At 41.8% G+C, this 17,454-nt stretch overlaps 1 protein-coding gene and 1 long non-coding RNA gene across 3 annotated transcripts in view; one reads left to right on the forward strand and one right to left on the reverse strand.

Moving 5' to 3' along the window:
• Positions 1-4,615: 4,615 nt before the first annotated feature.
• Positions 4,616-9,738, reverse strand: LOC117671539 (uncharacterized). Its single transcript, XR_004592940.3, has 2 exons — positions 9,449-9,738; positions 4,616-5,935 (listed from the first exon to the last, which is right to left on the reverse strand). It is a non-coding gene; the product is annotated as an uncharacterized LOC117671539 (long non-coding RNA).
• Positions 9,739-9,743: 5 nt separating this feature from the next.
• The window catches only part of ITGA6 (integrin subunit alpha 6), a 72,337-nt gene continuing 64,626 nt past the window's right edge, over positions 9,744-17,454 (forward strand). Inside the window, exon 1 of one of the 2 annotated variants that reach the window (XM_034427444.2) lies at positions 9,744-10,196. In XM_034427444.2, the coding sequence (XP_034283335.2) occupies positions 10,045-10,196 (152 nt within the window). In that variant the 5' untranslated portion in view covers positions 9,744-10,044. The remainder of the gene's footprint in view (positions 10,197-17,454) is intronic. The other variant, XM_034427435.2, reaches the window with a different exon arrangement.

Consider the following 17,454-nt stretch of genomic DNA (forward strand, 5'->3'; position numbering starts at 1 on the left):
ATGGAGCCGAGTTCTCTGTCATTTTCAATAAAGCTAAAGTTGTAAGAACAACTTATAACTTGATGTGGTCCATCACTATAGGTGAGGCACTATACCAGGGGTGGGTTCTAGTTACCTTTACTACTGGTTTTCATCATGCAAACAGCTTTCGCTCTCATACAGAGTCAAAGTCTATGTCAGTGAGGGGGAATTTGTTGCCCTTCTAATTATTTTTTTCTCAACTTCTGTCAGCTTTGACAGCTTGGTGACACTGAATTGCAATCCAGCAATATTTGAAAGGACATAATTTTTTTTTTGCCTGCTGTACATCGATTTATAGCAGCTCTGCAAACTTTCAGGCAGAGGGCAATCAAAATCCTACTTATAGTTTACACAGGAGTTTATAACCAAAACGCCCATATCTCTCCGTAAGCTACAGCATATGTGTTAAATGGAGCCTCTCCTCTACAAGGGGGTGCTGTATCCTGTAATTCTGAGGAGCTTGGATTCCATTTCACCCTCAAGGCCTTCTAAAAGATTCTTGGATGTGTCTATTTTTTTGGGTCCTCTTTTCTATGTTTTGGGAAGGTTTTAGGGGTGGGAATGGCAGGGAGAGACTTCTATCTTTAAAAACAACTTTCTTGCAAATTATGCAACTAAAATTTAGCCATATTGTCCCCCAATGCCAGCTGCATGTTTTTTGGCATGGGAGGAGGCACAAACGGTCCAGCCAGTGGGTCTCCAGGCAAAGGTTTGCCCATCTGTGCTAAAAATCAGAATGGCTGGGTTAAACGTTACAGGGTAAAGGTAAAGGTAAAGGTTCCCCTCGCACATATGTGCTAGTCGTTCCCGATTCTAAAGGGCGGTGCTCATCTCCGTTTCAAAGCCGAAGAGCCAGCACTGTCCAAAGATGTCTCGGTGGTCATGTGACTGGCATGACTAAACGCCAAAGGTGCATGCAACGCTGCTACCTTCCCACCAAAGGTGGTCCCAATTTTTCTACTTGCATTTTTTACGTGCTTTTAAACTGCTAGGTTGGCAGAAGCTGGGACAAGTAATGGGAGCTCATCCTGTTATGCGGCACTAGGGATTCGAACCACTGAACTGCCAACCTTTCAATCGACCAGCTCAGGGTCTTAGCCACTGAACCACCGCATCCCTACACAGGGTAAAGTGGGCCTTTTTAAAAAGGCTCCCTGTTCTGAATTCTAGCTGGAAATGGAAAGGATATCACACATTGCACAAAAACCTTGAATTCAGCTGAAAGGAAAACAGAACATAGCACAGACTATTTAGTGGTGTAAATGAGACAGTGCAACGACAGGCTGACCCCGGCCAACCCTCTCCTTCCTGCCATCAGATAAGTGATCCTACATCTTGATAACCCTTAACAGCGCTGGCTGTCAGCCTTCTCCTTAATCAATCTTTTGTGTTTTGCCTTAGTAACTCTCAGCAAGCAAGTAACTTCTTGTAAAGATTCACAGACATATACTTCCCCCTCCCTTAGTGGTATTGGGAGGGGGGACATTATTTCTGCTCATGAAGCAGTCATGGAGAAAGAAGAGCAATGGAATGGTCTAAGTCACTGAATCCTGAAAGAATCTATTGACCAATCAGGCACTGTAGTGGACAATCCCCCCCTTTTATCCCCTGTGAAAGAATGATGTCTCCACACATGGTAGGTTTCTCTAGGGTTGGGTGATAGCTAAGCAGAATCAAGTCCAGTTGTATTTGAATGGGACAGAGCTGTCAGCTACACTGGGAAATCAAAAAGGGGGAAAAAATCTGGAAAAAGTAGTTGCAAAATGTTTCTGCACTGCGGTCAAGAAACTTGCATATAATATCAAGACCCAACTTGACTTCAAGGAAATGTTTTTACATCTCCAATGAATTTTGCTACTTTGACGAGTGGGTAGGTGAAATCTGCCCTCAGCTCATGCTGTAATGCTTTGTGTTCTGCTGATAGGTTGCTTCTGATTTGTTTCAGAAGAGCAGCTTCTTTTATTAAGAATTATTTGGTCTGAAATGGTACAGGGTCTCCTGCTTGAGCAGAGGGTTGGATTACAAAACCTCCAAGGTCTTTCCAACTCTGTTATTCTGTTTATTAGGAATTTTTCCATGCACTAAGACAAAATGAAAAAAAGCAAAGAAAGAAAAAGAGAAAAAAAAATGAAAGAAATGAAAGGGAAAAGAACTAAAGCTAAAAAATAAAATAATAAGATTTCCAATCTTCTTTTCAAGAGATTGTTACAATCTTATAATCCCTCCTTCCTCCTATATACTATCTAAACACCTTCAGCCCCTCATTTAATCCAAGTTTATTTTTATCTTCAAATCCATAAATCATTGTTTTATTAATACCTTTCAGCAAAAAGTCCATATAAGGTTTCCATTCTTTCAAAAACATGTTTCCCCTCCCTAACCAAACAGGTCAGTTTTGCAATTTCTGTAAAGTCTAACATCTTCACAATCCAACCTTCCACCAAGGATGGAGGATTTCATTCTACTTCCATCATTGTGCATATCATAATCTTGCTGGAGTTACTACATATAAGAAAAGAAGCAGCTTCTTCTCCAGGGAAGGAGGCAGTTGCTGCTCCTGTGGCTTCAGGCTCCTCTCTAATAAGGGGGTGATGATGTGAAATTCAGGAGTGCGCACTGAAGGATGGTTACCTTGAGGAATCGCCCTCAGGTTATTTTCTTTTCTCATTTTGAAGCAGGGAGGAGAACCACAGAGTACATTCAGGCAGCTGTTGTGTAACTTGCAAGAGGAGAGTGTTTAAGTTATAAAATCAAATTTCAGGGAAAAGCAATTGAGAAGGGCTTGTTGCCCTGTCAGCTCTCATCTTTTATGCTGGGTGAATGAGTGAGAGAAGGATCCACCTGATTGTTTGGGCTTCCTTAGAAATCAGTCTGGAAGGAACCCAGAGAAGGAGGTCTGCAGTCATTCCTAGCAAGAGAGAATAGCTGCAGTCAGTGTGCGTCTCCCAGCCGCCCAAGGCAACTTCCAGGCCTAGCCTTTCCCTCTGAAAGGAGGGCCTGAGTCAGCAGCATTGTGGAAGTTGAATGCCGCCTATTCAGCGTATGCTCAAGCTCTTCTGTTGGACTTCACACACACACACACACACACACACACACACACACACACACACACAGAGAGAAAGAGAGAGAGAGAGAGGGGTTTTCATCAATATCTGGCTCATGGCAGTTCAAAATTTAGCTTTTCCAGAGGATGGTTTAAAACTGATCTAATCACGAAGATGTAAAACCAGTCCCTTTCAGTAAATGCGTAATTCTTCTCTGGTTTCTCTTTTTTTCAGCTGGACAGAAAAACCTTGCCCCCCCGACCATCTCTTTTTCTTAAAGGCCTCCAAACATGTGGTCAAGCTGTCTTGATTTGCTTCATTATAGACTGCCTGGAGGAACTGCCTGGAAAAACCTTCCATGTTCTTCTGCCTCAGAGAAGACACGGATGGTTGTTATTGTAGCTTTCAGAAAAGGACTGAGAGAGATTTACAGATTAACAGAGTTGGAAGGGACCTTATAGGTCATCTAGTCCAACCCCCCGTCCAAGCAGGAGACCCTACATCATTTCTGACAAATGGCAGTCCAATCTCTTCTTGAAAGGAATATGTTGGCTCTATTTTTAAGCGTAGCTTCTGAATATTCTTCAAACTAAGTAATTCTTTATGCTAGTTTGGGTTTTACTTTTTTTTTTTTTAAAAGGGAAGCATATTTTTTATACAGCCCTTGTCCTCAAGGACAGAAGGGTGGTTTTAGGTTCAAGGAGACTAAACTCAAATCCAGCCTTGACCAGAGAAGTTGATCTGAAGTCAGTCACTATTCTGACCCTGAACAATCTCAGAGGGATTTTGTGTGTGTGTGTGTATGTAAATCAGAGGAGGGAATGCTATGTTTTATGCCTTAAGCTCACACAGGAAAACCAGGATGTAATTTTGACAACTGAACAACAATAAAATACGTCAATGCTGTTCTGTTGCGCATGATATGTCTAACTCAAATGTCTCTCTGCCATTGGAAGCTCCTGGCCAGAAAGCGGATAGTAGCACTGCATTCTGCCAATCTGAGGCAAGGAACTGAAAAAGTAATTAAGAGTACAGAGAAATATCTCCAAAGCCCAAGAAAAATCAGAAGGACTCTGATGTGATGACAGGGCCCTGCCCTCTTTGTATCATCACACTCTCCTTTCCCCAAAAATGTTATGTGGGCTCCTCCCCAGCCATCAACACCTTCCTTTGCATGCCTACCCCTGCAGTCCTCTGGCAGTGCCCCTGCCTGTCATGTTGCAGATGCCAGATCAGCTGTATGACTAAATCTGGAACGTTTCATAAAAGGAATCAGATGAATCACTGAATCATTAAGTAGGGCTGGGCTTTAACGGTAGCTTACAAAACCTCTTTGGCAGCTACCAATATTATTCAAAACAAAACTTCCAAAATGGCTAATATGAAAAATGATGGGAAGGATACTGGAATCGTAGGCAGGCTCTAAGACACAATAGGCTTCTTTTAAGAGAGACGTAAGCCAGCCTTGATGAGCTAGTGCAATTATATATACACTTCCTTTGGGTTGCTTTGCAAAATATCTGGAAGAAATACAGCACAAAGGAAAGAAGTTTGTTTGTTTTTATCATTTTATTACTATTAAGCCACTTAGAGCCATGTATTTGAGATGGGCAGCCATATAAATCTAATAAAACAATGTAACATGGACAACCTCACAAAATGGTACAATGACTGTTTAATCCCCTCTGTTCCATTCCTACCGTAGTTTTAAAGTCTCTTTCTAAAAAGCTTGATGGGTAGCTTGCAGCCATCGTATTCAAAATGCAGCCATTGATTTCATAAACTTTTATTCTAAGGGTGCTTATTATTTTCAGTGCTGGCACAAGACATATTCGGGTTTTAAGAATGTCTTTCACCAGCAGCTTGCAATACACAGCTGCATCTTTATCTATTTACCAATATGGAACATGCTGTACTTTAGGCCAAATCAATGTGCCAATTTTGTGTTTTGTCCTTGTAACGAATGTAGACTTGGCAAGGAAAGAGGCCCTTCAAATCTCTCTAGAAGACAGATTGAAGAGCCTCACTTGGCTCTAACTTCCTGTCTACCTTTCCCCAGCTTCAAAAAAAAAAAAGACAATTTCAAGCTCAGCCCTATCATTAGATAAAGAATTGTTACATTGATGAAGAGAGCATAGCTGGCACTGCTGTGGCTCAATATGTGGGCCCAGCAGGCCCACGTCTTGCAATGCGTTTGGCAGGGGGCCCACATGCCTTTAATAAAAAGGCAGCTGAAAATTCAGCAAGAGCAGTGCGCGTGTTGGCAGCAGAGCCCAGCAGCTTTCCTCTGGCTAAGAAACCAGCTTGGCAGTAAGTTCTTCAGAATCCTCCTCCTCCTTTTTAAAAAAAAATATATCTACCATTTCTTTCCAAAGACAGTTCCCGGTAATTAACATATAATAACCATGTAATTGGAGACACACATTTTTAAAACAGTAGAAATTTAATACGTTTTATTAAACGTACTAAATACGTTTTAAACACATTTTAATACGTAGAAAAAAAAGAGCATCAGCCACTGATAAGTCAGGCATTTTCAAACTACGTTCCAGGAAAACCTGGGTTCCAGAAGAACTTGATGGGATTCCATGACTCCAATGTCACGTTATTTTTTTCCTTTTCTTTCACAGTTAACGGAATTCAAAAACATAAAAAGAATACACAGAACTACAAAAGAAGCCAATTTTCAATCAGTAGAGCTTTCCTTTTTGATCGTGAATTCTGCGAAATATTTTTTCTTCAGCTTGAAAATTTGACTGCTGGTTCACCAGTTGGATGTGTTTGCCAAAAGATGATGTGGAATGGAAATTTTTTTTTAAAATAACCATTCTGTTTGTACTTGGCAGGTCTCTTGTTGGTTGGAGTTACATCTGAGTGATGCCAATGCAGAAAAAGCCATGTTACATGTTACTGACATTCTGGTTGGGAGAATACAGGAACTCAAGACAACAAACATAGGTTGACAACAACCCTGCGAGGACTGGGCTCAAGTCATCCAATGATCTTCCATGGCTGAGGGGAGACTTTCTTCAAACCTAGTTTGACCTCATAGTCATTAGATCACACTGACTTATATTTGTCACCCATCTGGAAATGAGGCCCTAATGAATCAAGCTATTATTCTGAATAAATTAAACAGGAGCATATTGTGTTTGCCTTATAATATTTTAACAGGTTTTTATTTTCCCTCTTACCAAAGTTGCGAAAAGCAACTTTGAAATGAATGAATATACTCAGGGCTTTTAGCTTCTCCCCCACCCCTCCGCTTGCAAACACCTTTCCCTCCTATCCAGGAAAACCTGGAAATAACAATAGCATTCAGCATAGCAAGAATCGAGGTGGCGCAGTGGTTAGAGTGGAGTACTGCAGGCTACTTCAGCTGACTGCTAGCTGCAGTTAGGCAGTTCAAATCTCACTGGCTCAAGGTTGACTCATCCTTCCATTCTTCCGAGGTGGGTAAAATGAGGACTCAGATTGTTGGGGGCAATATGCTTTCAAAAATTATTTGAAATCTGCATCTGAAAAGATTGTGCTACTCCGTTCTTTTATTTAAATCTAATTGTTTGTTGTCTGTCAAAAAGCAGAATCATAAGAATACAAATCCAGAGCAGGAACACAATAATGCCTTGATAGTTAACAGTAGAACCATCTGATCTCTGTCACATTTTAATGGGGGTGGATGGAGAAAAAAGTGTTGCCTATTAGTAATCCCATGTTTTCATCCTACTTCATTCATCTGTTTTACTAGTTTACTGCAAAATAAAACCCATTAATAACAGAAAGATGAGGTCGACTTACGACCTCAACTGAGCCCAACATTTCTGTTGCTAAGTGAGACATTTGTTAAGTGAGTTTTCCCCATTTTACAATCTTTTTTGCCACAATTGTTAAGTGAATCACAGCAGTTCTTAAGTTAGTCACACGGTTGCTAAGTGACTCTGGCTTCCCCGTTGACTTTACTCGGCAGAAGGTCACATGCAACCGTCATAAGTATGAGTCAGTTGTGAAGTATTGGAATTTTGATCACATGACCATGGGGATGCTGCAATTGTAAATGTGAAAAATGGTTGTCATTTTTTCCAACGGCATTGTAACTTTGAACGGTCACTAAATGACCTGTTGTAAGTTGAGGACTACCTGTACTGTATTTACCTGACAGAAAGGCGACTGTGATTGTAATAGTATTCCTGTTTTAGAATATGGAATATTAGAGTGCTGGGATACGGTGAAGTGAATGAGAGGATTTAATGAACGGCTGAATGTTTGGAAGTTTAACTTTGATGCCAGGTTTTTAATGTTTATGGTTTTAACAGGTATGTATGTATGTATGTATGTATGTATGTATGTATGTATGTATTTATTTATTTATTAGTTTATTTAATTTATTTATATAAAACCCCTTTTCTATCTACATTTCCATGTTTAAGGTAATAACAAACTTCACCTTTAAAAGTAAATCATTTGATGAAACGAATAAGTTTTCCTTTTGGGTGAACATACACCTTTGGATGGGCTATATTAGGAGCTATTCATTTGAAAAGTATCTTATTAAGATGTCTTTTCCAAAGTCAGTGAACAGCTTTTGGTAATGTGGATTAAAGCAACAGAATGCAAGAATCCTACCTCTCATGAATGAAGGAGAATTATACATATCCCATGTATGAGCAGTGGTGGGATAGTGGTTAGAATGCAGTACTGCAGGCAAATCAGTTGCCCCCAGAGATAAGGAGAATCCAAGACAGAGCCTTGGTAGTACAGTGGTCTAAGGCACCCTGTTATTAAGCTGGTTATTAAGACCAGCTGCCTGCAATTACTGCAGGTTCGAATCTCGCCAAGGCTCAAGGTTGACTCAGCCTTCCATCCTTTCTAAGGTAGGTAAATTGAGGACCCAGTTGTGGGGGCAATAAGATGACTTTGTATAAATATACAAAAAGGATGAAGGCTATTGCTGAGCACATTGTAAGCCGCCCTGAGTCTCCGGAGAAGGGCGGCATATAAATCAAATTTTAAAAAAAAGACCTCAGCACCTTCAGCCATGCCCTTAAAACCCATTTTTTCCAGCAAGCCGGGCTGGCTTAAGAAGAAATTTTAAATGTTTTAATTGGTTTGTGATTTTTAATTTTTGGGCCAAATTTATATATATATTAATTGTTTTTAATATTTGTATTTTATATTCTTAATTTTGACTGTACACTGCCCTGAGTCCTCAGGGAGAAGGGGGGTATATAAATTGGAAATAAAATAAAATAAAAATAAAAAAATTCAGTTCACTGCCAGGGGTTCGATCCTGACCCGCTCCAGGTTGACTCAAGCCTTCCATCCTTCCAAGATTGATAAAATAAGGATCCAGATTGTTGGGGGCAGTATGCTGACTTTGTAAACTGCTTAGAGAGGGCTGTAAAGTACTGTGAAGCAATATATAAGTCTAAGTGCTATTGCTATCTCAAGATAATGTTGCAGGATCCGATCTTTGTCGGTCACCGGGACCACAGGTTTAGTCTTCCAAGCTTTCAGACTTGTGCTGGAGCCCATCCTTAGGGAACTTCTCTCTAGCAGTGTGTGATATCCCAAAGCACATACTCCGCTAGAGAGAAGTTCCCTGAAGATGGGCTCCAGCACAAGTCTGAAAGCTCAGAAGACTAAACCTTTGGTTCTGGTGACCGACCCAGATTGGATCCTGCAATCCCACATCTCTTCTAACTGGTAATGTTTGTATCAATACTTTGAAAAATAACTACATAGGAATAAAACTAGCATTGTACTAATTTATCCACCGCTTCAAGAATTAATGAACATAAGGATCTGATTAGAAATTAATTAGCCACTTCCCCCCTTTTTTTCTTCCAGTGTGATCGCGAATAGGCAATTCAATGCATCTTTAATCCAATCACATTTTCTTTAAATCACATTTGGTTTATGGCTCCATGGTCAGACTGTCTTTACCATCAAGAAACTGTTCCTAATGTGCTGAACCTCTAATGAAACCTAATCCAGCATAGAACAAATATTTCTGTTCTGTGGGCACTTCAGCTATCTGAAGAGCACTTGAAGTGTTTAAGGTCTGAGAGCATTCTCAGCCTTTCCATATCTAACAATATTTGCCGGGCCCTTTCATTTTTTTCCCCAGATTCCATATTCATGGCCACCTGCTCAAATGATATCTTGAATAAACATTCTGAGAACCCTTTTGTGATGTTTCCAACATTGCAATTCAGATAAAGGATACAAACCCTTACCAGCAGTAAGAGATATCACCACCGTAACTCTAATTGGAAGCTTAAGAACCGGCCACTTTTTCAGGCCCAGAGTCCTTGATTAAAAGGTTTGAGATTTCATGGGGTTGAATGTTCACAGGGGAACCTGAACAGCTTATGAATTCTCACCTGCAAAAAGCATCTTCGCCCATTTCAGTTCTTAACTGAATGGGATATCTGAAGAAGTTCTGGGATACATTCGTTCCAATTTTGCTTGCCTGAGGCAGAGGTGGCACTCAATCGCCCACAAATCCGGTGCCAGCCCTAAGGAACTGACCAACCCAAAAGATATCCGGATAGGCAAGGCTCCATTAATCACAGTGGTGGCCTTCACACGTTCTGACCTCACGTAAACGCTGCTGCTCCTCCCAAACTAAAAACCTCTGGCCCTGGGCGCTTTATAGTTGGTGCGAGTCCTTTTTCTGGGCAACAGGCGGCTGGCAAGCTGGGCAGGGCAAGGTAGGGTAGGGCAAGGCGAGGCGCTCCTGCCTGGTTGGGGAGAGACGGGGCGGGGCTCCTGGCTTGTTGTTCGTCACTTGGTGTAAAGCCCGAGCAAATCTCTGGAGAGAACAACGAGCCCATTCAGAGCGGCCGCAAGGGGAGCGGCGCCGATCAGTGGCCAGCAGGGCGAGGGGCGCCCCCCGAGACTGGCTTTCCTGGGGATTCCGGCGGGCGGAGCAGCAGCGGCGGCAGGATCGGCGGGCACTGGCTCTTCGGGAGGCAAAATGCTTTCGCTTTTCTACCTGTGCCTCTGGGCTGGGATCGCCCGCGCCTTCAACCTGGACACGGAGAACGTAGTCAAATGGGACGGCGAGCCCGGCAGCTTTTTCGGATTTTCTCTCGCCATGCATCAGCAGCTGAACCCGAACAAGAGGCTGTAAGTTGTCCTTCTCCCGGGCGCGGCTGAGAGGAATTTCGCCTCGGTTGCTGGGAAAGGATCGGGGCAGCCGGGGAGGGAGGTGGAATCGGCCTGTCCAGCCATGCGGCGCTGTGGACTCGCTTGGGGGGGGGGGGAGGTGTGTGTAGCTCTCCGGGGCTCTCGATCCACCGGGTGCTTTCGATCTGCTCTTTGCAGGATCGGGGTCACTTGATTGACCGGTGGAAGTGCCGACTGCCGCTTTTTTAAAGTGGGATCGAGCAATTTAAATAAATAAAAACAACAACTGCTGGGAAAGCGCGCGCAAGCCCTGCAGGTGGGGATCCGGCGGGAAGAATTTCGTGAGTTTTGTTCCCTCGGGGCTGATGATCGCTCGAGGGGGACGGGGGTCGCTTTTTTTGGGGGGGGTGTCTGTCTGTGCCTCCGTGGCGAGAGAGGGGCGTCGGGTGGGGATGGGGGTCTGAACGCTGCTCCGCCCGGGCTTGTTGCGGGGCAACGTAGCTGGAGGCGCAGGTTTTGAAGTTTGTGCCTGAAAGCTTGCAAACGGTGTCCTTGTTGTACTGCCGCACCAGAGGATGGAGGTGTGGAGTGCAGCAGGAGGTTGGCTGCGAACCGGGCTCACTTCCGCCGGTGTGCTGCGCTGATCTCTTCCTCTGCCACCCGAAATCGGTTGTAGTTTGATCAGCGGGTGGCCGCGCGCAGCTGTTTTTACTTAGAACAAGTTAAGAAAACGGGTGTGTGGGGAAAAAAAAAAAAGAACAACCACCAGCCACCTGTTAGCTGGGACTGATTGGTCTGGGACTTCAGGAAGCGGGGCAAACGGATGGGAAGAAAAATCAAAATGTCCGAACGGAACTGTTCGTTTGAAAAGCTCCGCTTGTTCTGCGGTTCAAACAATCTGGAAAGTCCTACCTGGTTGAAAGTTGCTGTGATTTACATCAAGGAGACTCTCAAAGAGGGCTGTGCAGCCGGGCTTTGGAAGACAACAATAAGAACCGATCTGCCCACTGTGCCGTGCATTCTTGATTCCTGATCGCAAGGGATGTTTGGTGGGGTAGGGGTGGTCTTGCAACAAAAGGGGACATTTACAATTCTATCCCCCCCCCCCACAACCAAAGAACATAAAGTCACAGTATTGCCAAAGGGCAAAACAACCAAGGGTAGTTTCTCAGATTCAAAAAAAACTGGAGACTTAGCATGCCCATTCTGAATGTATCTTTGAAGAATGAAGGGAAAACATTTCCATTTTATGCATCTTTTATCTTGCAGTACCAACCGAGAGTGGGGCTAAGTACTCTGCCTTGAGTATTTCTGCCCATAACTTCCTGTTTTGCTGCAGATGCAAGGGCAGGACAAGGCTCTTCATGCAGAAAGTGACTCCAAAATTGGGAGTGCCAGCAATTCAGGAGACACAGACCAAAATCCACTCTGTCTGGCTTTTTCTTGTGCAAATTATAAAAAGCCCAACCTGTAAAAAAAAAAAAAAATCACCTGCCAAAGAAACCAGATTGTTGCCCATTAGAATGACTGCTCCAAAGTCAGCCACCACAGTCATTACACCAGTATGTCTTGAGAATTTGGAATCAAAAGGGAAGAGGTATTTGAAGAGCATTGGTCCAATATTTGTGCTTAAAATCTGTTTTGCGCTGGGGAAAGCAGAAGAAGCAGAACTGAAATGATACCTGTTCTACCTTCAGATGCAGACCATGCTATTACCCCAAGGGAGTACTAAACCAACAGCAATTATGTGGTTCAATTTATGTGCATTTGAAAGTTGGAGGTTTGGAGAATGGGAGGCAGCACTTTAGTAGCAGTGTAGAGTTTTTAGCAAATTTTCCCATTATCATCTTGTAGTTTTTAGTGTATTTTCTTTCATTGCCTTCTTACACTTCAAGCAGTCTTGTAAGGTCATTCAGTATTATTATTCTCAGGATAGCTAAACGTGGTTAAGGCAACACAGAGAACAACTCACTTAAAACCAGTGATTTCCAGTTCAGAAGTCAGTCCCATACATGTGTTGTTAGATGTAAAAGAAAAATTCAAAGAAATAGCTGCAAACTTCTATTATTTAATCATCATAATTCAGGCAGCCTTCAAGGAATTCCTATATTTTGTTTCATGAGCAAAGTTGAAACAATCTGCTATCCCATTTTATGTAAAAGCAAAATTGGGAAGAATGAAGTAGAAGTGACAATGCTCTTTGGGATTGACATGAATGTGTCTGAACTACAGATGTCTTCTTTACTCCTCTTTTTTACAACTTCCTTCCAGGAGTTGCATTTTATTTTGTTAGTAGAAAGGAATTACTCAGCTCTCCCTTCTTTCTTTGCCCTGCAGCTTGGAGAGCTGCCACAAGTGTGAACATGTGCTTCCTTGGGTACATCTGACTCATGCCACAGCTGGCACGTACCCAGCAGTAAATCAACTCACCTTTGGATTTACTGTATGCTTCTTTTCCAACAGATTCCCACTTTCCTTTTTGGTGGGTATAAGCACCATGCAAATCTCCTAAGGCTTGGTTCCAGCAAAGCATGTGTAAACAAATAACTTAAGACTGCAGTTCTAGACACGTGTACCTGGAAGTAATTTTTTTAAAAAAATATATAGCAAGATTCATTTTCTTAATGTTTATCTAGAATTCATCTCATAGCGGTGGGAAAAAAAATAAACGGCAGTTATACAGAAAAGTTATGCAAAAGAATGAAGATTGTTATATTTAAATAACTATATGTAAAAGAGTCACAAGGACTTTCTGCAGTCTTACTTTCTGCCGTTTCTCAAATTTAGTCAATAATTTAAGACTGTATTAAAGACTCTGTATTAAAGATTAGTGATTGCCAAAAATGTCTGTTGGTAGATGTCAAAAAAAAAAAATCAAGATGGCGACCATGGCTGTATAATTGAAGCCCTATCTCTTTACATGTGTGCAACATTCATGTGAGTACAGAAGGAAGGAGGCTTTGATCATTCAGATATGACCACCATCTTGCAGCTTTTCATGTACATGTCCTTGCCAGATAGAGGGTAGTTCATGATCTACATTATTGCTACATAAACGTATTAGCCTAAATCTGTCTACATGAACCCATGAGACCCTGTTTAGAACACAAAAGCAAACTGACATGAAAACATCATCCAAAGTAGTAAACAAATTAGGAAGTCAGGACAAATTGCAGCGAGGTGTGGTTGTTGGAAGATCTGGACTATGCCTAGAGACCTGAAGTCTCCGCCCCTGCCCAAACCCAGTTGGCCTTGATCAGACCTCATTTTTTCTTAATAAAGATTTGAGCTTTTACATAGCTGCATATTCAACTCTTCTACATCTTTCCTAGCCTGTGAAGACAATCCACTGCTGGCTTGACACCATTGCTGGGCTGGAAGTAATTCGTTTGGCTCCTGGGATGTTTCTGGTGTTTTCATTATCTATGGAGAACTCTGAAGACAGGATTGTGATGGTGCAGTGCAGAATAAGATAAATATATGTACAGCTAGTCCTTGACTTACGACCACAATTGAGCCCGAAAATTATGTTAAGTGGGAAATTTGTTAAGTGAGTTTTGCCCCATTTTACGACTTCTTGCCACATTTGTTAAGTTAAATTAGTAACATGGTTGTTAAGTGAATCTGGTTTCCCCATTGACTTGGCTTGACAGAAGGTTGCAAAATGTGATCACCTGATCCCAGGACACTGTAACCGTCATAAATGTGAATCAGTTGTCAAGCACCTGAATTTTGATCACATGACCATGGGGATGCTGCAACGGCTGTAAGTGTGAAAAACGGTCATAAGTCACTTTTTTCAGTGCCGCTGTAATTTTGAACAGTCACTAAGTGAACTGTTGTAAGTGGAGGACTACCTGTAATTCTAAATAAACCACTGATGGAGATTTCTGCTTTGTTTGGGTACCCTACTTGGTATAAGGAACCAAGTGGATGTGATAGAATTATGTGAATCAGCATGATTGGACATTCCTAATCATTGAGAATGCTAAAGGATTCTGGTTCCATGTTCTATTGGAACACAATGGCCGAATCAGCTAAACTGTGCAGATGTGTCTCACTATAATATCCCTTAGTTGTGATGAGACTACTCCAGTAGGCCATATTTTTTTCTGGAGAGGGTACATGATAATGTCCTAGGATTTTTTAACTTATTGCAGTAACTTATCTCTTGCTGGAAAATCGACAGTTATCTCTCTTACTCCTTCACACTCATGGGGCAGCAAAAGCCCCATGGTTGAAGAAGTTTGAAGAAGTCTTGCTATGGTTGCAAATAGCTCGTGCGTTGGACTACGGTTATATAGGTAGGTTATACCCAGTTATTAAGCATCAAAAAAGTATAATAAACTGAAATTGAGTCCAGATAAACCAAGGGTGTGACTGGGGAGGTCAATTCCAGAGCAATAATAAAAGTTTATATTCTGGAAAAGGTAACACTGTCTCAGAAGGTGCAAATAAACAGTTGGAAGGTGTTTCTACAGCTGTATATCTAAACACTTTCCCATGTTTCAATAACAGCCAGGTGTACTTTTTATCAGGTTCGATTGATAAGCCAAGTTAATCTCTTCTTAGAAGAAAATGTCCTTAGCACTACGGTGCACAGGCTAATAACTTCCAGTCTTAACTACTAATAGCATGCTGTCTTGTCTTAAGTTCACTTCCCTCTCCCCATCAGTGGGGCAAAGTGGTTGAGGAAGTGCATGTGTGTGGGACAGAGGAGCAGTTGCATGAGCCTAGAAAAAGATGCGACTGCTTTAACAAGTAAAAAAATAGAGGGGGTTCAGTATTACCCAGTAATTACCCAGTGTTTTTCAGTGAAGGACATTTTTAGAAAGATTTGCCCAATCATACTGGACTGTTAACTCTCAGGGCTTGGATCTAACCACTTAAAGTGTCTATTTCTATATGGTTCTCCCAAATTTGTTAGGAAGACTATGGTTGCCATGGGCTTCTGGAGATAAGTTATATCACAGTTATAAATCATTTCTGCCTCTCTACATATTGTAGAGAACCAAACAAATACTGAGTTTCAAGTGCGGAGGGGAGGGTGGACATTTCTGTGAATCTATATATGACATTCTCTTGGGGATCTTCATCTAAGCCCCCATCTCTATATCTGTTTTCATGGGTATGTCTGGAGGGACTTGAATCTGCAAAACCTGTTAAGGGTTGGGCCACAAAGAGGAACAGGGAAGGAAATGCACATCAAATATCTGCTGGAGCAGTGGGGAATCTCGTCTCTCTTTGGAATTGCAAAATAAACAGTGGCAGATTCATTGGAAGCGACCCAGTGAAAGAACAAAAAGAGGCAGCCAATAAAAGTTCATAAATATAGCTTCAGAAAGTGCAGATTTCTGTTCTCTAGGAGCTATGTTCATCACAGATATGGGTTGGCTTGTTACCCCAATGAGCAGGATTTCATCTGTTGAAAAATTTCTTAAATTTGACCTTCTTGCTTTGTTTCTTAGATTAGCGGTCCCCAACCCCTGGGCTCAGGCGCAGCTCCACTTGCATGAGTGGTGGGTGCTCGCACTCAAAGGAACTGCATGCGCATGTACACGCCTGCCATTCACATGGAACGATCCCCTCTCCCCCCCCACCTTGCCAGGCCACCAAGCCGTAAAGGTTGGGGACTGTTGCATTAGACAGTTGTATTTGGGTTTTGAAGTAGCCATCTTGGCCCTACTGATTCTGTTTGCGGACACATGTCAATTTACCAGTATTGGCTGATTGGGCAAAAGGAGGAGCAAGTTAATAAGATAATTTCCGTGAAGCAATATCTTAAAGCACTGTTTGTAGGCTAAGAGTCCTTTCTGCATGAACATACTACAAGGCATGTATTAGAATTCCAAACTATAAAATAGAAATGTGAAAGATCATTGTAGCCTACAAAAATTGGGATCAATTTATTCTGCGTAAAGCATTGATAATAGAGGCCTACAAAAAGATTATCTCAAAATATATATCAGTGGTGGTGGTGGGGAGGCAGAACTAGATTTTACAAGGCTGTAACCATCTTATATTTATTTATTATTCATTTATTGGTTCGATTTATATGCCGCCCTTCTCCGGAGACTCAGGGCGGCCTACAATGCATTAAGCAATAGCCTTCATACTTTTGTATATACCTGCTTAGTAGGGCTTTCGGACCCCCCAAGCGGTGTTTTTTTTTAATACAAAGTCAGTTTATTGCCCCTACAATCCCGGTCCTCATTTTACCTACCTCGAAAGGATGGAAGGCTGAGTCAACCTTGAGCCTGATGAGATTTGAACTTGCAGTAACTGCAGGCAGCTGGTGCTACTTAACAGCACTTTAGTCTGCTGCACCACCAAGACTCTTTATATGCGGTAAGAAATACCACAAGTGTGGTATTCAGAAATGTGATACTATTTTTCTGTCCTGAGTTGTCATATATGATTGTTTTTAACAATTTTGTTTATATCTTTCTTCTCTTTGGTGATGGAGGAATTCTTAAATACGTACATTGAACTCCACAAAATGTGCTTCTAGATAGGCTTTGATTATAAAGGCAATTACTGGGTATTTGTTAGTGGTTCTGTGTTTTAGGGATTCTTGACATAAAGGGCATATTGATGCAAATCCACTTGCTTTTATTGATCGAAACCATGACTTTTCCATTAATAATCTTCCTAATTGCTTACAAGAAAATAACGTAAAATTCAAATAATGCTTCATCATAGCCCCAAAGGAAATTTGAGTCTCTTTTGATAGTCGTAAAAGGATTGGAGATGCTGTGGTTGGATTTAGATTAGAGGCAAAAGCATAGACTTCCATTCCCTTCTCAGCTTTCTTTCCACCAAGAAAACCACCCTTCTTCCTTCTACTGATCCCTCATTGAAGCAACAGTGAGAAATGGATACAATAGATGCATTTGTTTCACCTATCAGGGCGAAGGGGTGAAACAAACTTCAAAGTCCAACAGTAACTATTCAGACTGAGAGGTCAGTGTGTGTTTAGTTCAGTGTGTTTTAAACTCTTTGCTGAAAGCTTACATCCAGGATCCTCTGGAGTTGGCATCACCGCCTTCTTATAAATTACTGTATGTAATTATGTATTAAACCATAACTGAGAAGTACAAAAACTGTAAATTTTGCCACAAACTATTATCAATAATGGCTGATGACAATGTCCAGTTTCATTGTGGAGAAGGTGATTTCTGGTGCTCATTGGTGGCTGCCCTGATGTCAGTTGTCTTTCTGTAAAATAATCCCCTGCCCATTGATTGTCTGCCAACAA

This window comes from Pantherophis guttatus, chromosome 1, assembly GCF_059756535.1.
Source record: "Pantherophis guttatus breed Tessera chromosome 1, ASM5975653v1, whole genome shotgun sequence".
Classification (NCBI taxonomy): Eukaryota; Metazoa; Chordata; class Lepidosauria; order Squamata; family Colubridae; genus Pantherophis; species Pantherophis guttatus.